Source organism: Pimephales promelas, chromosome 5 (genome assembly GCF_988280905.1).
Source record: "Pimephales promelas chromosome 5, fPimPro1.hap1.1, whole genome shotgun sequence".
Taxonomy (NCBI): domain Eukaryota; kingdom Metazoa; phylum Chordata; class Actinopteri; order Cypriniformes; family Leuciscidae; genus Pimephales; species Pimephales promelas.
The window spans coordinates 13,586,408-13,604,222 of NC_142773.1; the positions used below are offsets into that span (position 1 = coordinate 13,586,408).

At 37.0% G+C, this 17,815-nt stretch overlaps 1 protein-coding gene and 1 long non-coding RNA gene across 3 annotated transcripts in view; one reads left to right on the forward strand and one right to left on the reverse strand.

Moving 5' to 3' along the window:
• LOC120470344 (uncharacterized) overlaps positions 1 to 17,815 on the forward strand; it is a 59,167-nt gene that overhangs the window by 35,023 nt on the left and 6,329 nt on the right. The window lies entirely within an intron of this gene.
• Positions 1 to 17,815, reverse strand: part of mmp16b (matrix metallopeptidase 16b (membrane-inserted)) — a 46,817-nt gene that overhangs the window by 19,000 nt on the left and 10,002 nt on the right. Inside the window, exons 2-4 of one of the 2 annotated variants that reach the window (XM_039659884.2) lie at positions 12,674 to 12,822; positions 3,840 to 3,959; positions 981 to 1,285 (exon numbers count right to left, since the gene is read on the reverse strand). In XM_039659884.2, coding sequence (XP_039515818.1) covers positions 981 to 1,285; positions 3,840 to 3,959; positions 12,674 to 12,822 — 574 coding nt within the window. Of the gene's footprint in view, positions 1 to 965; positions 1,286 to 3,839; positions 3,960 to 12,673; positions 12,823 to 17,815 lie in introns of both variants that reach the window. The other variant, XM_039659883.2, reaches the window with a different exon arrangement.

The following is a 17,815-nucleotide window of genomic DNA, read 5'->3' on the forward strand; positions in this document are numbered from 1 at the left end:
CCCTTTTATAATGTTTTGATTTTGTCTTTGGTGTCTACTAGGATAGGGTTTCATGCTTGAGTGTTCAGAAGAAAAACAAACATAATTTTTCACATATTTCACATTGTTGCAGCAACTCTCTTCACAGTCTGTTAGTGACGCTCTGTTTAGTTTGTGTTTTTCTATGAAGTCACTACTTATGGTAAGCAAATGCACTCTAATTGGTCAGTTGTGGATCAGTGTGTCGTGATAAGTTAACTGCTTCAAGGCTGTTTCGGAAATGTACCGCCACTTACCATAAGTTTGAACACACTTCTAATGCAGCTCAATCAGGCATCCCTTCTTTTTACAAATGCCTCGGGCAGGAATTATTTAAATGATTAATATTGTGATGTGTTCATTCCTGAAAGACTACAAAGTAGGCATTTCATCAAGTTCAGAAACAGTGTCTAATGTTATTGGTAGAGTATGTGCTAACTTGGGGTCTGTAAAACAAAATTTGTACAGAATCCACTTCTATTACTCTGCCCAGTGAATGAGCATAAATATGGCTGTAAAAGTAATACATGATATCTATGCTATGCATCAACTAATGTTAACACTTAGAATTTTATTGGTGTTTGCAAATTACATACTTTACTAATGTCTTCAGTACATTAGTAGAAAATTCCCTGCTGAGATACTATGAACAGGTGGTGCAGCAGTTTAGTGAATTCTCCATCTTAATGTGTAAAAAGCTACAAAAGTTCATTAAAACACTAATTTCAGCCTGTAAATTATAGCACTAATTACTTTAAGTGAGTCTTGTTTTGCAGAATTGCTGTTGGTTTTAGCTATTACACTTCCTAAAGTCATTTATTTTTCAGTGGTACTTGTTAAAGTCTCCAGATGCCATTAAAGATTTAGCTGCTCTGTCACATTTGCATTCCTGCTGAAATGGCAACTTTATTGTTTGTTAATTGTTGAAATTGAAAATGTGGCCTAACCTGCCGTTCTCTCACCATCATGGTTTGGGTTGCCCAGCGTCCAGGGTTCATCTGAGTCAAAGTGTGTGTCGCCCCCTATGCCCGGCCCTGGGAAATAAGCATGTGCCAGGAAGCCTCCTTCTCCATCAAAAGGAGAGCTGTCACCATGGAAACCAGAGGCAAAGATGATGGTGATGTCGACGTCGCGTTTGCCGCTCTCCAGAGCGCTGTAGGGCACGGCCTCAAAGCGTAGCGGTGTGACGCCTTGCCATACGTCAAACGCCCGGCGAATGGCCTCATGTGTTTCTCGTGCTCCCACTTTGGGAGTCACATTTTTAATGCTAGAAAAACAAACAGAGAAAATCATTATTTAGCAGTGGAGTTGAACTCTCTAGCAAACATTAAGACTAAATTTGGAACAGCATGAGGGTGATTAAATGATTACCAAATTTAAAAACTAATTTCTAAAAGGAGCTAGAATATAAAGTATTTTCTATTTTGTCAGACAACTTTTTAAAGTTACATAAATTGAAATTCATTAACTGATACATGATTTCAAATTTAAGTTGTATAGTGTAAAGTCTGGAAAAATAGCATTTTGCATCAATGTGAAATTATGGAAGCTTGTTTCGACTATGGAATAAAAAATAAAAAAAAGCTAATTGTGACATTTTATATCATAATTCTGACTTTTTATCCCAATTGCAAGACTTTTTTTTCTTTTTTGTGTGAGCTATTAACTTATAATGCATTTAATAAAGACAGAATTGTGAAATATATGCTTGCAATTGTGAGAAAAAAAAGCCCTAAATTGTGAGAAATAAACACAGCAATTACTTTTTTTAAATTTCCCGGTGGAAAGAAGCTTCCATTCAATATTTAAATTTAGTTTAGCTTCAAATGCTTCCACAAGTATACATTACTGATTACTTTTGAATATATAAAGCTTATATATTATAAACCAAATTTAAGCTGATGTGACTATTTTTTCCATTTGAGTAAACATTAAAAAATCCCTAAAGGTGTGACGGAGGCCCGCTAGTAAGAGCTGTGCGTGTAAAACTCAGCCCCCTAGCTGCCTAAAGAGATAGCGATTGACGCTAGAGGATTCAGTCTTTAGCATCCTTGTTAGCGCGCCAATCTCCCGTGCCAGAGACGTTCAAATCGTGTGTAACGGAGGCCAGCTACTGTAGTATGATCTGTGCAAGTGAACCTCACTCCAACCGAACAACCGAAGATCCAAGAGGCTAGAGATTTTTTTTCCCCGTTTAATCAGATATTAACATCAAAACCTTCCCACTGATCGAAATCCACCACTATCAAATATAAAACACCCTTCACCATTATGATTAGTTAATATCACAGAAAGGAGAAAGCATTTCATTTCCAAAGTGAATTCCACCGACTGCCCTTAGACTGGCATCTTTGCTGAATTCCTCACATTGAAGCCTTTATCTTCCTCTAACAGACTGAGAGGCCCTGAAAATCTCAGCTGACTTTTCTCTATAGAGGCCAGTCACTCAATGCCAAGCCTATCTTCATTTACATTCCATTTGCATAGGTGGCCCATCAATTAAAAAAAGCAGGATTTGAATAAATCATTTCCGTTATCGCCCGCTGTAACCGGGAAAGTCTAAATTGAGGTGAGAGAACACTCTATTTCCTCCGAGCCCTTTAGAAGGTAATCTTCAGGGAATTCAAATATGTTTCTTGAAGGTTAAAGAGTGAATGCTGGAGGTTATTATATGCTTGGCTGTGTCTTCATTGCAGTACAGGATCCACTGTAGGATGGCAGAGACGGGACGATTTGAGGGACGTCTGTTCCTCCTGTTCCTCCTCATCTCAAATAATAGTAACCAAACCTTTTAGCCTTAACTTTACGAAGTTACAGTCCACTTATTTTAAGTGATTACCGAGGAAACAATTTTGGCCAATTGACAACTACCTGCTAATGCACTCGCGTTCACGTAAAGTAGCTTTGATGACAAGTTTGGGTGAGTAAGGGCAAAACGCACAAGATTTAGTACCTTCAATGCCAGTAACAACATAGTGGATATAGTAAGTTTGGATTACATTCACACTACACACATTCATACTATAGAACTTACTTTTACGGTAAATTCTCCGGCATTCCGGTAAATTTGAATTCATGGTAACTACTCAGACAGTATGTGATTTCAGGGACAGTAACTAATTACAATAACTCAAATACTTTAAACCACTGTGAATACTTCCCTACTATATAATAAGTGAAGGACGACAACAGAGCACATGACCTATGTGGAGTGTGCATTCTATGGACACTTTACTATCCCATGAGGCCACGGATTGTATTCATTCCTTGGATTGCATTCATACTACACACATTCATACTAGAGAACATCCTTTTACGGTAAGTTTTACAGTAATCCGGTAAATTTGAATACAAGGTAACTACTCAGACAGTATGTGATTTCAAATGCACCGACAGTGTTTAATTATTTAAGAAAATACAGTGTTTTTTCTCTTACCTGAGAAGTACCAGTTGGACATGCAATGTTTTCGCTCAACAGAGACGATATGTTAAAGAAAGTCATGGTAAGACTGTACATGTATATTGAATAATAATTGTAACATTAAAATATGCATGTCATATGCATTGAAATTCAGATTATAACATTTGTTTTCATTAATATCATTATGGAAAATAAATGTATGGTTACATTAATATTATTTAATAGATGTTAGCTAACATGGATTTCTTTAACTAATGTTAACAAAGATTCATAAAGACTACATTAAGTAAAAAATGTATTGCTCTTTCTTATTTAATGTTTGTTAGTTTAATGCATTAACTAATTTTAACTAATGGGACCTTATTGTAAAGTGCACAGAGACATCATGTCTCTCTCTAACCTGTATGTGATGTGTGTGCGTTGCCACTTCTGTCCAGTTAGTGCATAACGCTTCTTCCTGCGGGATCCAGATACACCCTCAAGCTTGTCCGGCACCCCACATCTGGGTTTCTTCATCCAGCTAGAGGAGAAGAGAAAAAGAGTGAGGTTATTTCTGCCCTTCATCCAAAAAAAAAAAAATATATATATATATAGCTGCGAGCAGCGATTGCGGGCCCAAGCCGGTGGCACCGCAACCCCGGCTTTGGCCCGCAATCGCTGCTCGCAGCTATATATGAAGAGTTCAGATGCAAAAGCCTCTAAATGCCATTTGAAATTTTCTTCTTTAATGATTATTTTTATCAAACTTGTATATTTAAGTTCAGTAAATTCACTTAAATGGCAATGATACTTACCTATTAACTGTTATTTAAGTGAAATAACTGAACTTAAATATACAAGTTTGATAAAAATCATCATTAAAGAAGAAAATTTCAAATGCCATTTAGAGGCTTTTGCATCTGAACTCTTCATATATATATATATATATATACATATATATTAAGCCAGTGGCACCATCACCCATGGTGCCTTTAGGGTTATTCTGCAGGTTGTGCAAAAATAGTAACCCCCACTTTGACTGTCGAAAAGAAGTGTGTTGAAGAGCTTGCATCAGTGAGGGCTCTGCAAAAGTGCGCATCGAGGGCATATATCAACCACAAAGTATGCGTGAGCAGCCTTCTGAAAGGTCAGGTGTACATCCAGGTCTACATCTACTTGTGTTTACATTATAGTAGTTAGGGTTACGCCGATTCGATATCCGAGGATCAGTATCGGCTCCGATACTGCCATTTTTCCCGGATCGGTTATCGATCAGACGAGACTGATTCAAATCCTGCATTGTGCGTATACTATTCTAAGTTATTGTTAAGCCCCACAAAAGGCACAAAAACAGCCCGTCACATTCGGTTAGTCAATGATGAAATTATCTTCAAGATGATTCAATGTTAATACTATTATACTTGATCTGTAGATAAAGGTCTATGGTTTTGAATAAAGAAACTCTATCTTGCTGGAGTTGCTGTAACTTAATCGTGTTACTTTCTACCGGATGATCACAACACAAGAGTAGAGTCAGAGCTCTATAATTGTTCTTCACACGCACAGTAACTGAAATTTAAAACTGTTAAAAGAAAAGGCTCAATTAAGTATTGCATAGATAGATAATGTATAATCCACTGTCCATCAATATGTATTTCCTTTGTGCTTTGAACTTTTCAATGTGGACTTGACACGCCATGCGCTGTAACTCCGTGTGGCTTCAAGCACATTATTCTCTGCTCGAGATGCGCATAAGCGCTTTGTGCCGCATTGTACTGAGCCTTTCATATCATAATGCAGTGACGCAATGACAGATTATTAATTGCCTTTCTTGTTCTGTCCTATCTATCATATGTTGCTACCTCATTAAACATCTCTACTATTGTCACGATTCAAAAGGAGAGGGAGAACTCAAATGCAGTATAAGGATTTATTTAACAAAAGAAAACAAAACACAAAGTAAAAACCCACAAGGGGGGAAAAACATAATTAAAGAAACATGAACAACACTGAATACTCAAAACACCACCAACTAGGAACACACAGACCAAACTAGGAAACATCTGACAATGAACCGACCAAGACTGCAAACAAAAGGAGGCTTATAAAGGGAACAAATCAAGAGGGAACAGGTGGAACAACTCAAACACTAATCAGGTAACGAGGGGGAGGGATCAGACAATGACACGAGCACATGGCCCAAAATAACAAAACACCCATGTGCAACACAAGACAGGACAGGCATGTGACAACTATACATTTAAAACATGTTGTCTCAATTTTTTAGTAGCTATGACTATATCTAAAATAATTTATCTTTTTGATTTTTGTTATCTTGTTTTTCATTAATGTATTTTAGAGCAATATAAAGAGCAATGTGTATTATCCACTAATCTAGTTTATAATAGCATTTTTTTGTCATTAATTATGATCATATATTTTTGAGAATTGTTGTTTATCTTTATAATGAAGTTGTCTGTATTTAGTAGATTGTGTTTAACACACACAAGAGTGATTATTAGTTTAACACACAGAGTTATAGAAATTCTACTTGATCTCCAAAAAAAAAAAAAAACTCCACTGGTATCAGATCGTTATCGTTATCATTTGATACTCAAACTTTTTGGGATCGGATCAATTCTGAAAAAGATGGTATCGGTGCATCCTTAGTAGTGAAGTTTAAAGCAAATCAGGTAAAAAAATAAGAGGGTTATTTAAAAGTATTTTGAAAGTGACACACATCGTGCAGTCAGTTGGTGGCGGTATAACCGGGGTTGTAATTGCTGCTCGTATATATGTGGTATATATATATATATATATATATATATATATATATATATATATATATATAGCCACACACATAAACAGAGACACCAGCCCCCACCCTCCCCTCCCCACACAGACACACACACAGAATGGCTGGGAGAACTCTCAATGTCTCTCTCTGAGACAAAATCCACTTTCAAACTACAATATCTGACTTTCTGTTGGTTTGAGCTTATTGTTGTTAATTAGAAAGTTGTTTGGCTTGACTGGAACAATATACACGCCAACTTTGTAACTGTCAGTGAAACTAACTAAGTTATAACACACTTTATGTGTCCTTTTTTAGTCATAAAATTAATTTCCTCGCCTCGGCCAAACCGTTCGAGATATCAAAAATCCGTCCGGAATTTAGCATCCTCAATGTCTTGACTTCATGCACACCGAGTTTGGTGGTGATTGGTAACAGCATGGGTTGTAATTTGATGTATTTCTCCTAGGACATTTATTCAAACAACCCATAATTCCCGACTTCCATTTGAACTGTCGTAAAACTTAGAGCACGAAAGTTGTTTGGCCTGATGTGATCTATATGTGTACCGAGTTTCATATTAATTCATTCATGTGTGTTTGTTTTATGGACAAAAGTTCGAATCCCAGTCCAGGGGGCACTGTCGAGCCACCCTGCCACGCCCGAGTACCAGCTTCAGCCCGGCCCTGATGGCCATGGGTTCTGACCCGTGTGCAAAGTTTCAAGAGTTTTCGAGCACGTTAAGGGCCCCAAAAGTGCCCGAATAGTCGTATAAATAATAATAATAATCCTAAGGAAAACAATAGGGCCTTCACCCTTTCATGGCTTGGGCCCTAAAAAACACCATTGGGTTAGCTAAAGTCCAACCTTTAAGGCATAACTATAAAAGAGTTAATGGAATTAAAAATAGCCAGTTCTGTGTTCATTCATCAGAATTTTAGAATGAATCAGTGTTCTTGTGTTTACTGTGTGTGTGTGTGTGTGTGTGTGTATATATATATATATATATATATATATGTATATATACATACTGGAGATGGAGATGTGCTGGAGATGCATACAAATATTTAACACAAAAAAATGTCTGTCACATTGTGTTCGCACCAAGGAGATCTTTAATAAATCCAAAAAGTTAACAAAAAACATGCAGGAGATCACAGGAATAAAGTTTCGCACAACCACACTAAAATAAACAACACTGAACGAAGGAAACAAATGTCTTAAATACACAAAGGAACTAGGAACAAGATGAGTGATTAGGACTACACCAAACAATGACAACAAAAACTAAGACTAGACAGAACAAAACAAGACAAGGATGTGACATTACCCCTCCCCTCCGCGGGTAGGTATGTCCTCGTGCAAACTACAAAACAAGAGGAGAATGGGCGGGGGCTTGGGAGGAGGACGGAGAACTGGCAGACGGGACAACCAAGGAAAAATGAGGAGCCAGAGAGGAGATGAATGCAGGAGGAGCCAGGTCAGAACCCGGAGCACTGCAAGGAGGACAAGGGGAAACAATGGTGGCAGGACCCAGGGTGAAATCAGAGGTAGCCAGGAGATATGTAGAGCCAGACATAGCCGAGGAGAAGACAGGGTGCCAGAGGACTGAGGCATAGCTGGTGTGACTGAGGACCAAGGCTGAGCCAGAGGGAAAGAAGAGCCAGACAGAGCAGAAGAGTGTGGAGGAAGGACGGACGAGGCGTAGCCGAAGGGTACAGGAAGAGTGACAACTGACCAAGGCCAAGCTGGAAGGTCAAGGAAGCCCTGTGAAGACGTAAGGACGATGGTTACAGGTGGAGCCGTTGGGGGTGGACCCAAGGTGGAGCCGACTGGTTGACGGGCCAAGGTGGAGTGATGGACTTAGCAGCCCAAGCCAAAACAGGGGATCCACATGCCTAAGCAAAGCTGCTGACCTGAAGACTCGAGGTGGATCCACACAGCTGAGTGAAGTAAACAGCCAAGGGAACCAGGGGAAGCGGGAAGAAGGACTTAGGTAGAGGAGGAGGGAGAGGGAGGCTAGGTGGGACCATCATTGACGAAAGAAACTTGGAGCTGGGTGGCACCAATGGAGATGCAGGAGATTTGGAGCAGGGAGGGACCAATTGAGATGCAGGGGATTTGGAGCTTAGTGAGACCGGATGGGAAGGGAGAATCAGGAGAAATCCCTCTTCTTCAAACACAGAAACCTTGCAAAACTCAACCTCAGCAACAAGAGTATAGGCAGGGCTCTATTCCATTCCCTCAAACCCCTCGATGACGCCCACTGATACTGACAATGTTACCTGGTCAGACATACTATTGGGCTCAGGCTCCTGGGCGAAGTATGGCTCAGGTGTCGGCTCTGGCTCTCTATCCATAGAGGGGTCGGCCTCCGGGTCTGCGGTGGACTCCGGCATAAACACTATGTTGTTGGTGACTGGCAGCTGTGTCTCTGGGTCAGGAGTGTGGCTGGCGTTGCCCTCATCCATGAGGCAGGTGGTCATAGGAGAGTTGTTGCTAGCTAGCACCCACTTCACAAATGCAGTAAATTTCTCTCGAGGACCATTAGGCCTGCCTTACACCGCTCATTTAACCTGGTCAGGAAAAACACACAGGGATCGTCAGAGAAGGTGGTAAGGCATGCCAGGTCTAAAAAGTCACTCGTGTGGTCCTCGAGGGTGTTATATTTTCTGCCCTAACCAGAGCAATCTGACCGCAGGAAGATCTATTTCTTGTCTTCTGTCACATTGTGGCTGTATTGAGCGCACAAAGACAACCAAAACAGTCTTTAATAAATCCAAAAATGTAACAAAGTACACGCAGGAGATCACAGGAACACGTTTAGTACAACCACACTGATTTTTAACAAGACTGAACACTGAACAAAAGGAACTAAGGGCTAAAATACACAGGGAGACCGATCAAAGGAATATAGAACAGATGAGTAGTGAATTAGAAACTATGACAACAGATGAGTGATTAGGAATAAACCAAACAATGAAAACGAAAACTAAGACTAGATAGAAAAAAAAAAACAAGAAAGTAACAATGTCAAAGACATTCAGCACCAATTTCACTAGCTTCATGAAATGCTCTTGACACCCGCTGTTGTCTTCTTTTACTGCACATTACATAAGAGATGAAATTTCACAATAACAGCTAACGTTAATTAGCATTTGCAAACCTACTCCACAGGATCTTTCGATAAAAGATGATATATTTGTTTATATCACTGAATGTGAATAACAAGGCCTGATCTTAATTATCACTAAACCATAACAGCAAGTAAAAATAACTGTTTAAAGGCTTCACACAAGGTCAAACAGAGAGTGTTGTGCTCTATAACACTTTGCTTGTCTCCTCAAATCACTTACACAAGCAGTAGAAAATGTACTCCAAATATTTTAGATTGGAAAATGGCATGAGGTGTCCAAGCTAAACATCAGAGACCAGGGTTGAAACTTTCAGTCCAAAGAAAAAGTGAGATATTTTAATTGTTGGCTCATTTCCAGGAAACATTTGTGCCCAAAATGACCATGGAAAACAGATACTGGACTTCGTCATATTGTTTGATAGAGTTAATGCTTTGTGTTTTATGGAATTTTTGGAAAATCAGCCAACTTGCTTGCTTCCTTATTCATCTCTATTACAGTTTAATTGGGTTACATAGAATATTTATTTAGAAAACTTTTACTGGAATAAAAATATCATGGTTTCAGTATTTCTTTCAGTCCACGTTTTTTGTACTACAGTACATGGTTCATTATACATGTCATTATGTTTACACATGGTGTGATGATACTATAATATAGTTAAAGCAGCATTATGTTGTTTTTTACATTTTGCTCTTGGGGTCCCCCTAAAGTCGGGAAACAGTATTCTCTTCTACTACTGTCGTAAAATCTGTCATGGTTATACTAGGGAATACACATGTGCATTTGTTGACAAGCGATACCCCTGAACTCTGCAGAAGGAAGGAGTTCTCACATCTTGGGCAGACTCCAGTGTTGCATGAAATGTCTTCATCCCAGGTACATTGGCATATATTTCAGCATGTCTTATAAATAGTTTCATGGGCTTTATTTTTTTTCAAACGTCAAAAGATCGTATAGCTCACATTTACAAGCCAGCGTCTTTATAGTAACTTTAGCCTATTGGCTACTGTTTTACATAATGGATATGCTAATTCAGTTCAATGTTTGTTGGTAGATAATAGCCATGTCGTCAATATTATAATATCAAGCTACCATAGATGAGTCTGCAAATGTGAAAAATCGATTTGCATTATAGCCTGAGGCAAGACACTTTCACCAGAAAAATAAGTAACAAACATGTCTATCAGCCTGCAGACATAGGATAGGATAGTTATCCTGACCGATTATTTTGTCCGTCTAATCATGTATTATTTACTTGCAAGAATATAGCTCCTACCAAACTCAGTAATCAGTATACTTTCACGTCTTGAGCTGACGTGAGCTGCCCGCCCCGGCTCTACGGGGATGCTTGAGTGTGTTAAGTGCCCTCAAAAGAAAACAATGCAGTCTACACTGGATGCGGCGAGGGATATTATCAACAGTAAAAACGCTTGTTGGGCTCTCGCATTGGAAGATTTGAGGAAGTAGGGGGAGTGACATATGCCGTAAAGCAGTCGAATTTTGTAGTTCTTTTTGTGCTCGGGTTCCTACCCACTCCCCGAAGTTACATAATTCCAGGAAAAGCGACACAGACCACGTCAGGCTATGGCAGACCTGTCATTCAACCTATTGTAAGTTGATGTACCATCTCAAGGGTTTTGGAAAAATATTATAAAGATTGAAAAAACTACATAGTTCACCAGTTCTACAGTAGCAATTTAATGTTGACCTTCAACTCAGCAACATTCAACCCTGAAACATTTGGAATGTAATAATGTGAAACAGTTGTTCATGAATTCTAGACTTATTGCAACAGAGTTGAAATAATAGCGCTTTAGGGTTAATAACCTTTTTGGCATTTTGAAAGGGGGTAACCGTAGGATTAGAGGTAATAGTTTGAGAATATGCCATTAAAATATCCATAGTATTTAGCTGGTCTAGTACTTGGACCTGGAAAATATGATTTCCTTTTCGAATATATATATATATATATATATATATATATATATATATATATATATATTTAATTCATGCAAAACTGTCATGGTTTCAAGTTTGTAATCCCTTGTGAAAAAGAACTTTTAAAAAGTACACTTTGTAATCATGTAAAATTCACAGTTTTAATAATCTTTTGTCATGCTTTAAAGAAGATCACTTGATGTGTTGACTAACACACTAATGCACATGTAAAGAGTAAAGTACTAACAAATAAAATATGTGATTATAATTTTAATCACGTATTCAATATTACATTTAAAGTTAAAATAGTTGTTTAAATGTGCTAAACTGCATCCTCATCATTACAAATGTGGGTAACACTTTATTTTACGACCCGCAAACAACTGTGTAAGTACACCGAAAGAAATTTACGGTGTATTTTTCTGTAGTTATAGTGTACTTCCGTGTAGGTATAAGGGAACAATATGTTAAGTTTGGGGTAATAAAGGGGTAACAAGCACCACTTTAATTTACAGCCCGCAGGAGTTACACTTACCCTGTAACTACACAGAACAAGGGGGTAACAAATGCTACTTACTATGTAGCAAAACGAAACAACACTATTTGCACTGTAATTACAGAGAAAGGTACTGTCATCAAAAAACAAAAAAACAGCAAAAAACGTTTTAATTACACAGTATATTTGCCCTGACATTTAAGTGTTATTGCAGTTCAATGGGATAAGGTGAGTACTAATTACCACATGGTACGGTCTAAATTAAAATCATAGTAGAATTTTGACTTTTGTAGTAATCTAGTAAGAAAATCCAATAAATGTAATTTTATCATTATATAAATATATATATATATATATATATATATATATATATATATATATATATATATATATATATATATATATATATATATATATATATATATATATATATATATATTATGTACACAGTGTAGCTACTTATAAGTACCCTACACTGTGTAGGCTACTTACAAAGTTATTTGCAGGTTGTATATCTGTTTGTTACCCCTTTATTACCCAAAACTTAACATATTGTTCCCTTGTACTTAGACGGAAGTACACTATAATTACAGAAATGTACACCGTAATTTCGGTGTACTTACACAGTTGTTTGCGGGTCGTAAAATAAAGTGTTACCCAAATGTGTATTTAGAAATACATTTAAATACAGTGCAAGTTTCATTAAAAAATTACATTTAAAGTATTTAGCTTACTGTTATACACATTTAACAATACACAATATTATTTCCGTAATAAGTTCCCTTTTTTAAAAGTTCACTTCATTTTCACAAAGGGTGTTTTGTTATAGTTGTGTTGCTTCAGTGTAATGGGACACTTTACAGTATGTATGTGTGCTTAGCAGTACTCACTCTACAGTGTCCTTGTTTAGGGTCCCTGTGATGTTTAGTCCATACTTGTGCTGCATGGCAGCAATAGCAGAATGCATGGTTTGCGCTGATCGCAGGACGGCCATGTTAGGTTGTGTATGGTGGAGGTAGCCATACCTCTGTAACCACGCCTGCAAGAGACACATAGAACAAACATAACCTGATAACATGTCCTCAGCTACCCCAAGGATCAGCTGTAGCTTGAACAAAACAATGAGAAGGAAGCTAAACATGCCCTCTCAATGCTTGGAAGGAAGGCTATGTTTAGGGCTTTACTTTACATTGGTACTCAGATGGTTTTGCTTGAGGACCAAGGTTGTATGCTGGAGACTGGGTGGTAATCACACAAAAGTAACAAAACATTGCAATTGATTAATATTACCATGAATTGCACAGGTCCAACTAATAATTGACATGATAATAAATGAATAGGACTGTTTACAATATTGTATGCAAAGCAGAAGTGCAAATTTACCAGGCAAACGTATAAGACAAATACTGGGCTTAACCTTGTGGAAAAGAAGTGTGCTTAATTGTATCGAATGTGCACTTATACTGTACTTCAAATTTTAAAAGAATATATAAAAAATAAAAAAACTTAGTATACTGTAGATAATCTAATCTTATTGAATCTGAAATAAAAGGTTACTTAAGTGTACACTTTTATGACTGTTTTTGTAATAATGTTAAATTAGATGTTTTACTTTAAAGAGTATTTAAAAAAAATATGTTTAATTTTTTTGTACTTTAGAGAAGTACACTAATATACTAAAGCACATGTAATATACTTAATTATTAGCTGAGGGGTGTTATTACTATCACATTTAAAGTTAATATTATACAGTATTTTAAATGTTCTAAATTGCTTCATCATTTCAAAGGCAAACGTACAAATAGTCTATATTTAAACGCATTCAAGCTTCAATGGAGATGAAATTAAAGTACATTTTAGTTTGTCATAAAGGCTCATCCTTCGGCAGGAGACTTTAACCCTATTTCAAAGACAATAGAAGTAAATGTGAAATTACAAGTCGTACTTAGGTAAAAAAAAAAAAAAAAAAACGCTCTTAAATTCAAGTAATTGCATTTAATCTAAATATACACTTTAATATCCCAGATAGCAAACTGACATTGAATCAACGTGGAAATATGACATCGAAACACCGTTGATCTGACATTGTTTTGCTCATCGAATTAACGTTGAACCAACGTCAGACGCGCCATTCTTTCAAAACTAACGGAAAATCAACTTGAAATCAACGCGTTGTTTCAACGTTATGAAAGCAAACCAATTTTCGATTTTCATTTAGCTTTGAAGAATGCCGCGTCTGACGTTGGTTCAACGTTAATTCGATGAGCAAAATCAACGTTGTTTCACTGTCATGAGAGACGTCGTTTCCACGTTGATTCAATGTCAGTTTGCTGTCTGGGATATTTTGCCTATCAAATGAGAAAGTATTACAGAGTTTGTTCATCATCAACACTAGTAAATTTATATAGCGAAATTTATATAGTAAATTTTATTTGCCCCTCTTTTATGTGCTAAGCGTTACACTATATTGTTAGCTGCAGTTTATTATTAGCATTTAGCATTGTTTACATGACCCCTTTCAGAACAGAGTTGCGGGCATTTTTAGGTTGCTCTAGTTGACAACCACTTTTTTAGATGTTAAATAATGGCCAAAATCTTTCACGGTTAGTTTCATCATCAGTTTTAACACGTAACACGGTTCCAGAGATGATAACTTTAAAATGTATTCAGAACTGCATCCTAACAAACTGCTCTTGCTACTTTTACCATAGGTGTGTAAATGTAGTACTGAATTCACTAAAAGGCACAACTAGAGAACACCAACATTAATGTGTGAGCAAAATAACATTTTCTGAACTCTCTTTGTTGTTGAAATGAACAGTAATGGCCTGTTGCAATGCGTCCTATGAGAGCGGTGATTCGAGGAGAGTGGTATTCTGGAGGTACATGTGAAGATCATTTCATTACAACAACATTATGCTGGAAAGAGCTTTTAAGATAATATACTTGAGGTCAAATATGCTTTGGAACAATCTATAAACAAAAGGCAAACTAAATGTTTTAGTGCTCTGCAGACACTTAAATCAATAATTCATTATGAATGTTGGTATATGTAAACGTATGATACAGTATATACAATCTTAGTGTTGTCCTGTAAAGGACATTAGGTTATATTGTAGCCCTATAGTTCTCAGTATGAGCGCAAAAACAGTTGAGAGCCAAATTGATTCTCCTGCATTCTAATCAGCCTCAGCGTCTCTAACAAACACAAGGGCTGATTACTAATTTATATGAAGAAAACACAGATGTGCAATAGAGCCGTAGGGGTCTGGGATGGCAGGGTGTAACCATGGTGATAAAGAGTCATAGATAGAAGCAACTTTGTCATCCTCCGGGTGTTGTAATCACTCTCTTGTGAAGCTATAAATACTGATGCCAAACTGATGCGCACTAAAGATGTCAATCAAAGGGGAACATGTTTGCCATGTTAATATACTCAATGTGTGTCAAATAAAACCCGGATTGCTCTGCGGGTAAACACAGGCGCTCTCAAACTCGTGTTTATGCATACATAAAGCAATGTAATGAAAACATTAGGTGAAAAATTAAGCATCTAGCAAACATGATAGTATAATTAACATATTCTCATGTTCCAACATCCCCAACCGAAGGAATCGCATCCAAACTAGCAAATCTCTTCAAGATTTGTTTGTATATTTTTTTTCACAAGTTTAATTGTTTATTGAGCCAACAAAGCGAAGAAAGAAAGAAAAACAGAAAGAAAAGAAAAAAAAAGTCCAGTTTAAATTGTGTACAATACTCTACCGTTCAAAATTATGTGGTTGGTAATATGTTTTATAAAAACCTTTTTTTCATGCTCACCAAGGCTGCATTTCTTTGATAAAAAATAAAAGCAATATTGTGAAATATTTTTACAGTTTAAAATAATTGTTTTATATTTGACTATATATTAAAATGTATTTATTCCTGTGATCAAATCTGAATTTTCTGCATCATTACTCCTGTTCGATGTCACATGATCCTTCATAAATAATCTGAATAAGATAACTTGATGCTTAAAAAACTTTTTTAATTATTGTCAATGATGAAAACTGTTTTGCTGCTTAATATTTTTGTGGGAAAAGTGATATTATATTTTTCAGGATTTTTTTGAGTAATAGAAATCTTAAAAGAACAGCATAAATATAAACTTTAATCTTAACCATTTTTTGGATCAATTTAATGTGTCCTTGCTGATTTTTTTTTATTATTATTTGTTTAAACTGAAATGTCTTTTGAATGATGGTGTTGTCAGTATTGTGATTCTGTTTAGGCCGTGTATTTGACACCACTTCCAACTAAAATTTGAAAACTTTTTATGCGTTTTGGCTGTTCATTTACACGACATGAGCGTTTTGGGGGCCTGAAAATAAAAACTTTTTTAAAGTTTTTAAAATGATACTGTTATCGTCACTGTGTAAGCTACAAAAAAGCAAATTTGTGAAAATGGTGATGTCATGCGTGTTCATTTTACAGGAGTGTAGTGTTTCTTTACAAACGTGACATCGCCATCTACTGGCCTGGCATGAATAATACAGCGGTTTTAGTCGTTTTCACTGATCCGGGTGAACGGATTGGATTGGCGGGATGGTTCCGTTCAGGCCAAGAACTCCCTATGCATCCATGCAGCCTAGCATGGATAAAAGCAGGGAGAGCAGCAATTGTAAACAGAACAGAACCAACATGAATGTAAGCAGATATCATTAATATAAGATTTTAACGTACAACGTACGTTTCGATAATTTTTCTGATTCAGAAAAAGGGGAATCAGAATGCCACATCCGACTGGCAGGAAGAGGAGCTGGGGATGGAGGAGGGTAATCAACTCCCGAGAAATGCGATAGCTGCTGGTAATACTGAAGGAGCTTATATATGTATACAGTTATAGGTGTCGTATTCCTATAGGTAGACGTGGATCAGCTGAGAGTCAGCTGGCGCGACCTGCCAGAACTGACGCTACACTTGATTTTGATGGCTCAAAACGTGAACTTTTGAAAACAGGTTTCAAAGCGCATTTTTTTGAAAACGGTCTCCATGTAAACAACAAAAAGTGAATCTCTGAAGACAATGACGTCATGCACATGCCTATTACACGTTCAGTGTAATGGCCTTGGCAGCAGAATACAGCGTTTTCAGTCGTTTTCACAGATCTGTGTAAATGGGGATCGTTTTGACAGTGTCTGTAAGCGGAAAACTTTAAAGAAAAAACTCTCAGTTTTAATCATATCGATAACGTTGTCATGTAAACAGACCCTTAGTTTGGTTTCAACCTGTGCCTGTATTTTTGTAAATTTAATGTGTCTCCTGAGTTTTGTTATTAAGGACTGTTACTACTACTGTGCACTTACTACAGCCATGTGTTACATGTGCATTCTGTTACTTCTTTTATTTAAAATAACCATATTTTACCTAATAAATGATACACTGTCTTACCATAATTATCTGGTTGTCTAACATTATTCTTTCTGGGTGAATGTAGGATTTTGTTTTACACTTTTTAATAAAACATATTTAAGCTGCAGTCGAAATAATAAAGCTTCTTATACTGTCCAAATATGTCTATATAGTTTGTTATGGAGAAAACAGTATTATTTATTTTGTGTATATTATCCACTTGCCTAACACTGCAAGTTTACGGACCATTAATATTTCTGCAAAATTGTATCCAAATGAGCCAAATCATCCAAATCAAACTGTTCCCAGGATAGTGTTTACAATAATACAGGCTTTCTCAGTAAAATGATTATGCTTTAAAAGAACCTGAATTATCTCTGTTTGACAGAATCTGACAAGAGTGAATATTACCCACTGAGAGAAAAGATGCTGAACAAAGAGATGACGTGACTGTTCGTGAAGGGCTGAAGCTGAACTCTCATAATGCATGTGCAAGCACAACTTTAAAACATGAGGGTTGATTTTAAAAGCGAGCCAGCTCAGGGCAGCTTTTCTTGATGTTCAAAGTGCTTAGTCAGTCGGAGGTGGTGGAGTGCATCCTGTCGCACATCTCGCCCTACCATGACAACATGAACATG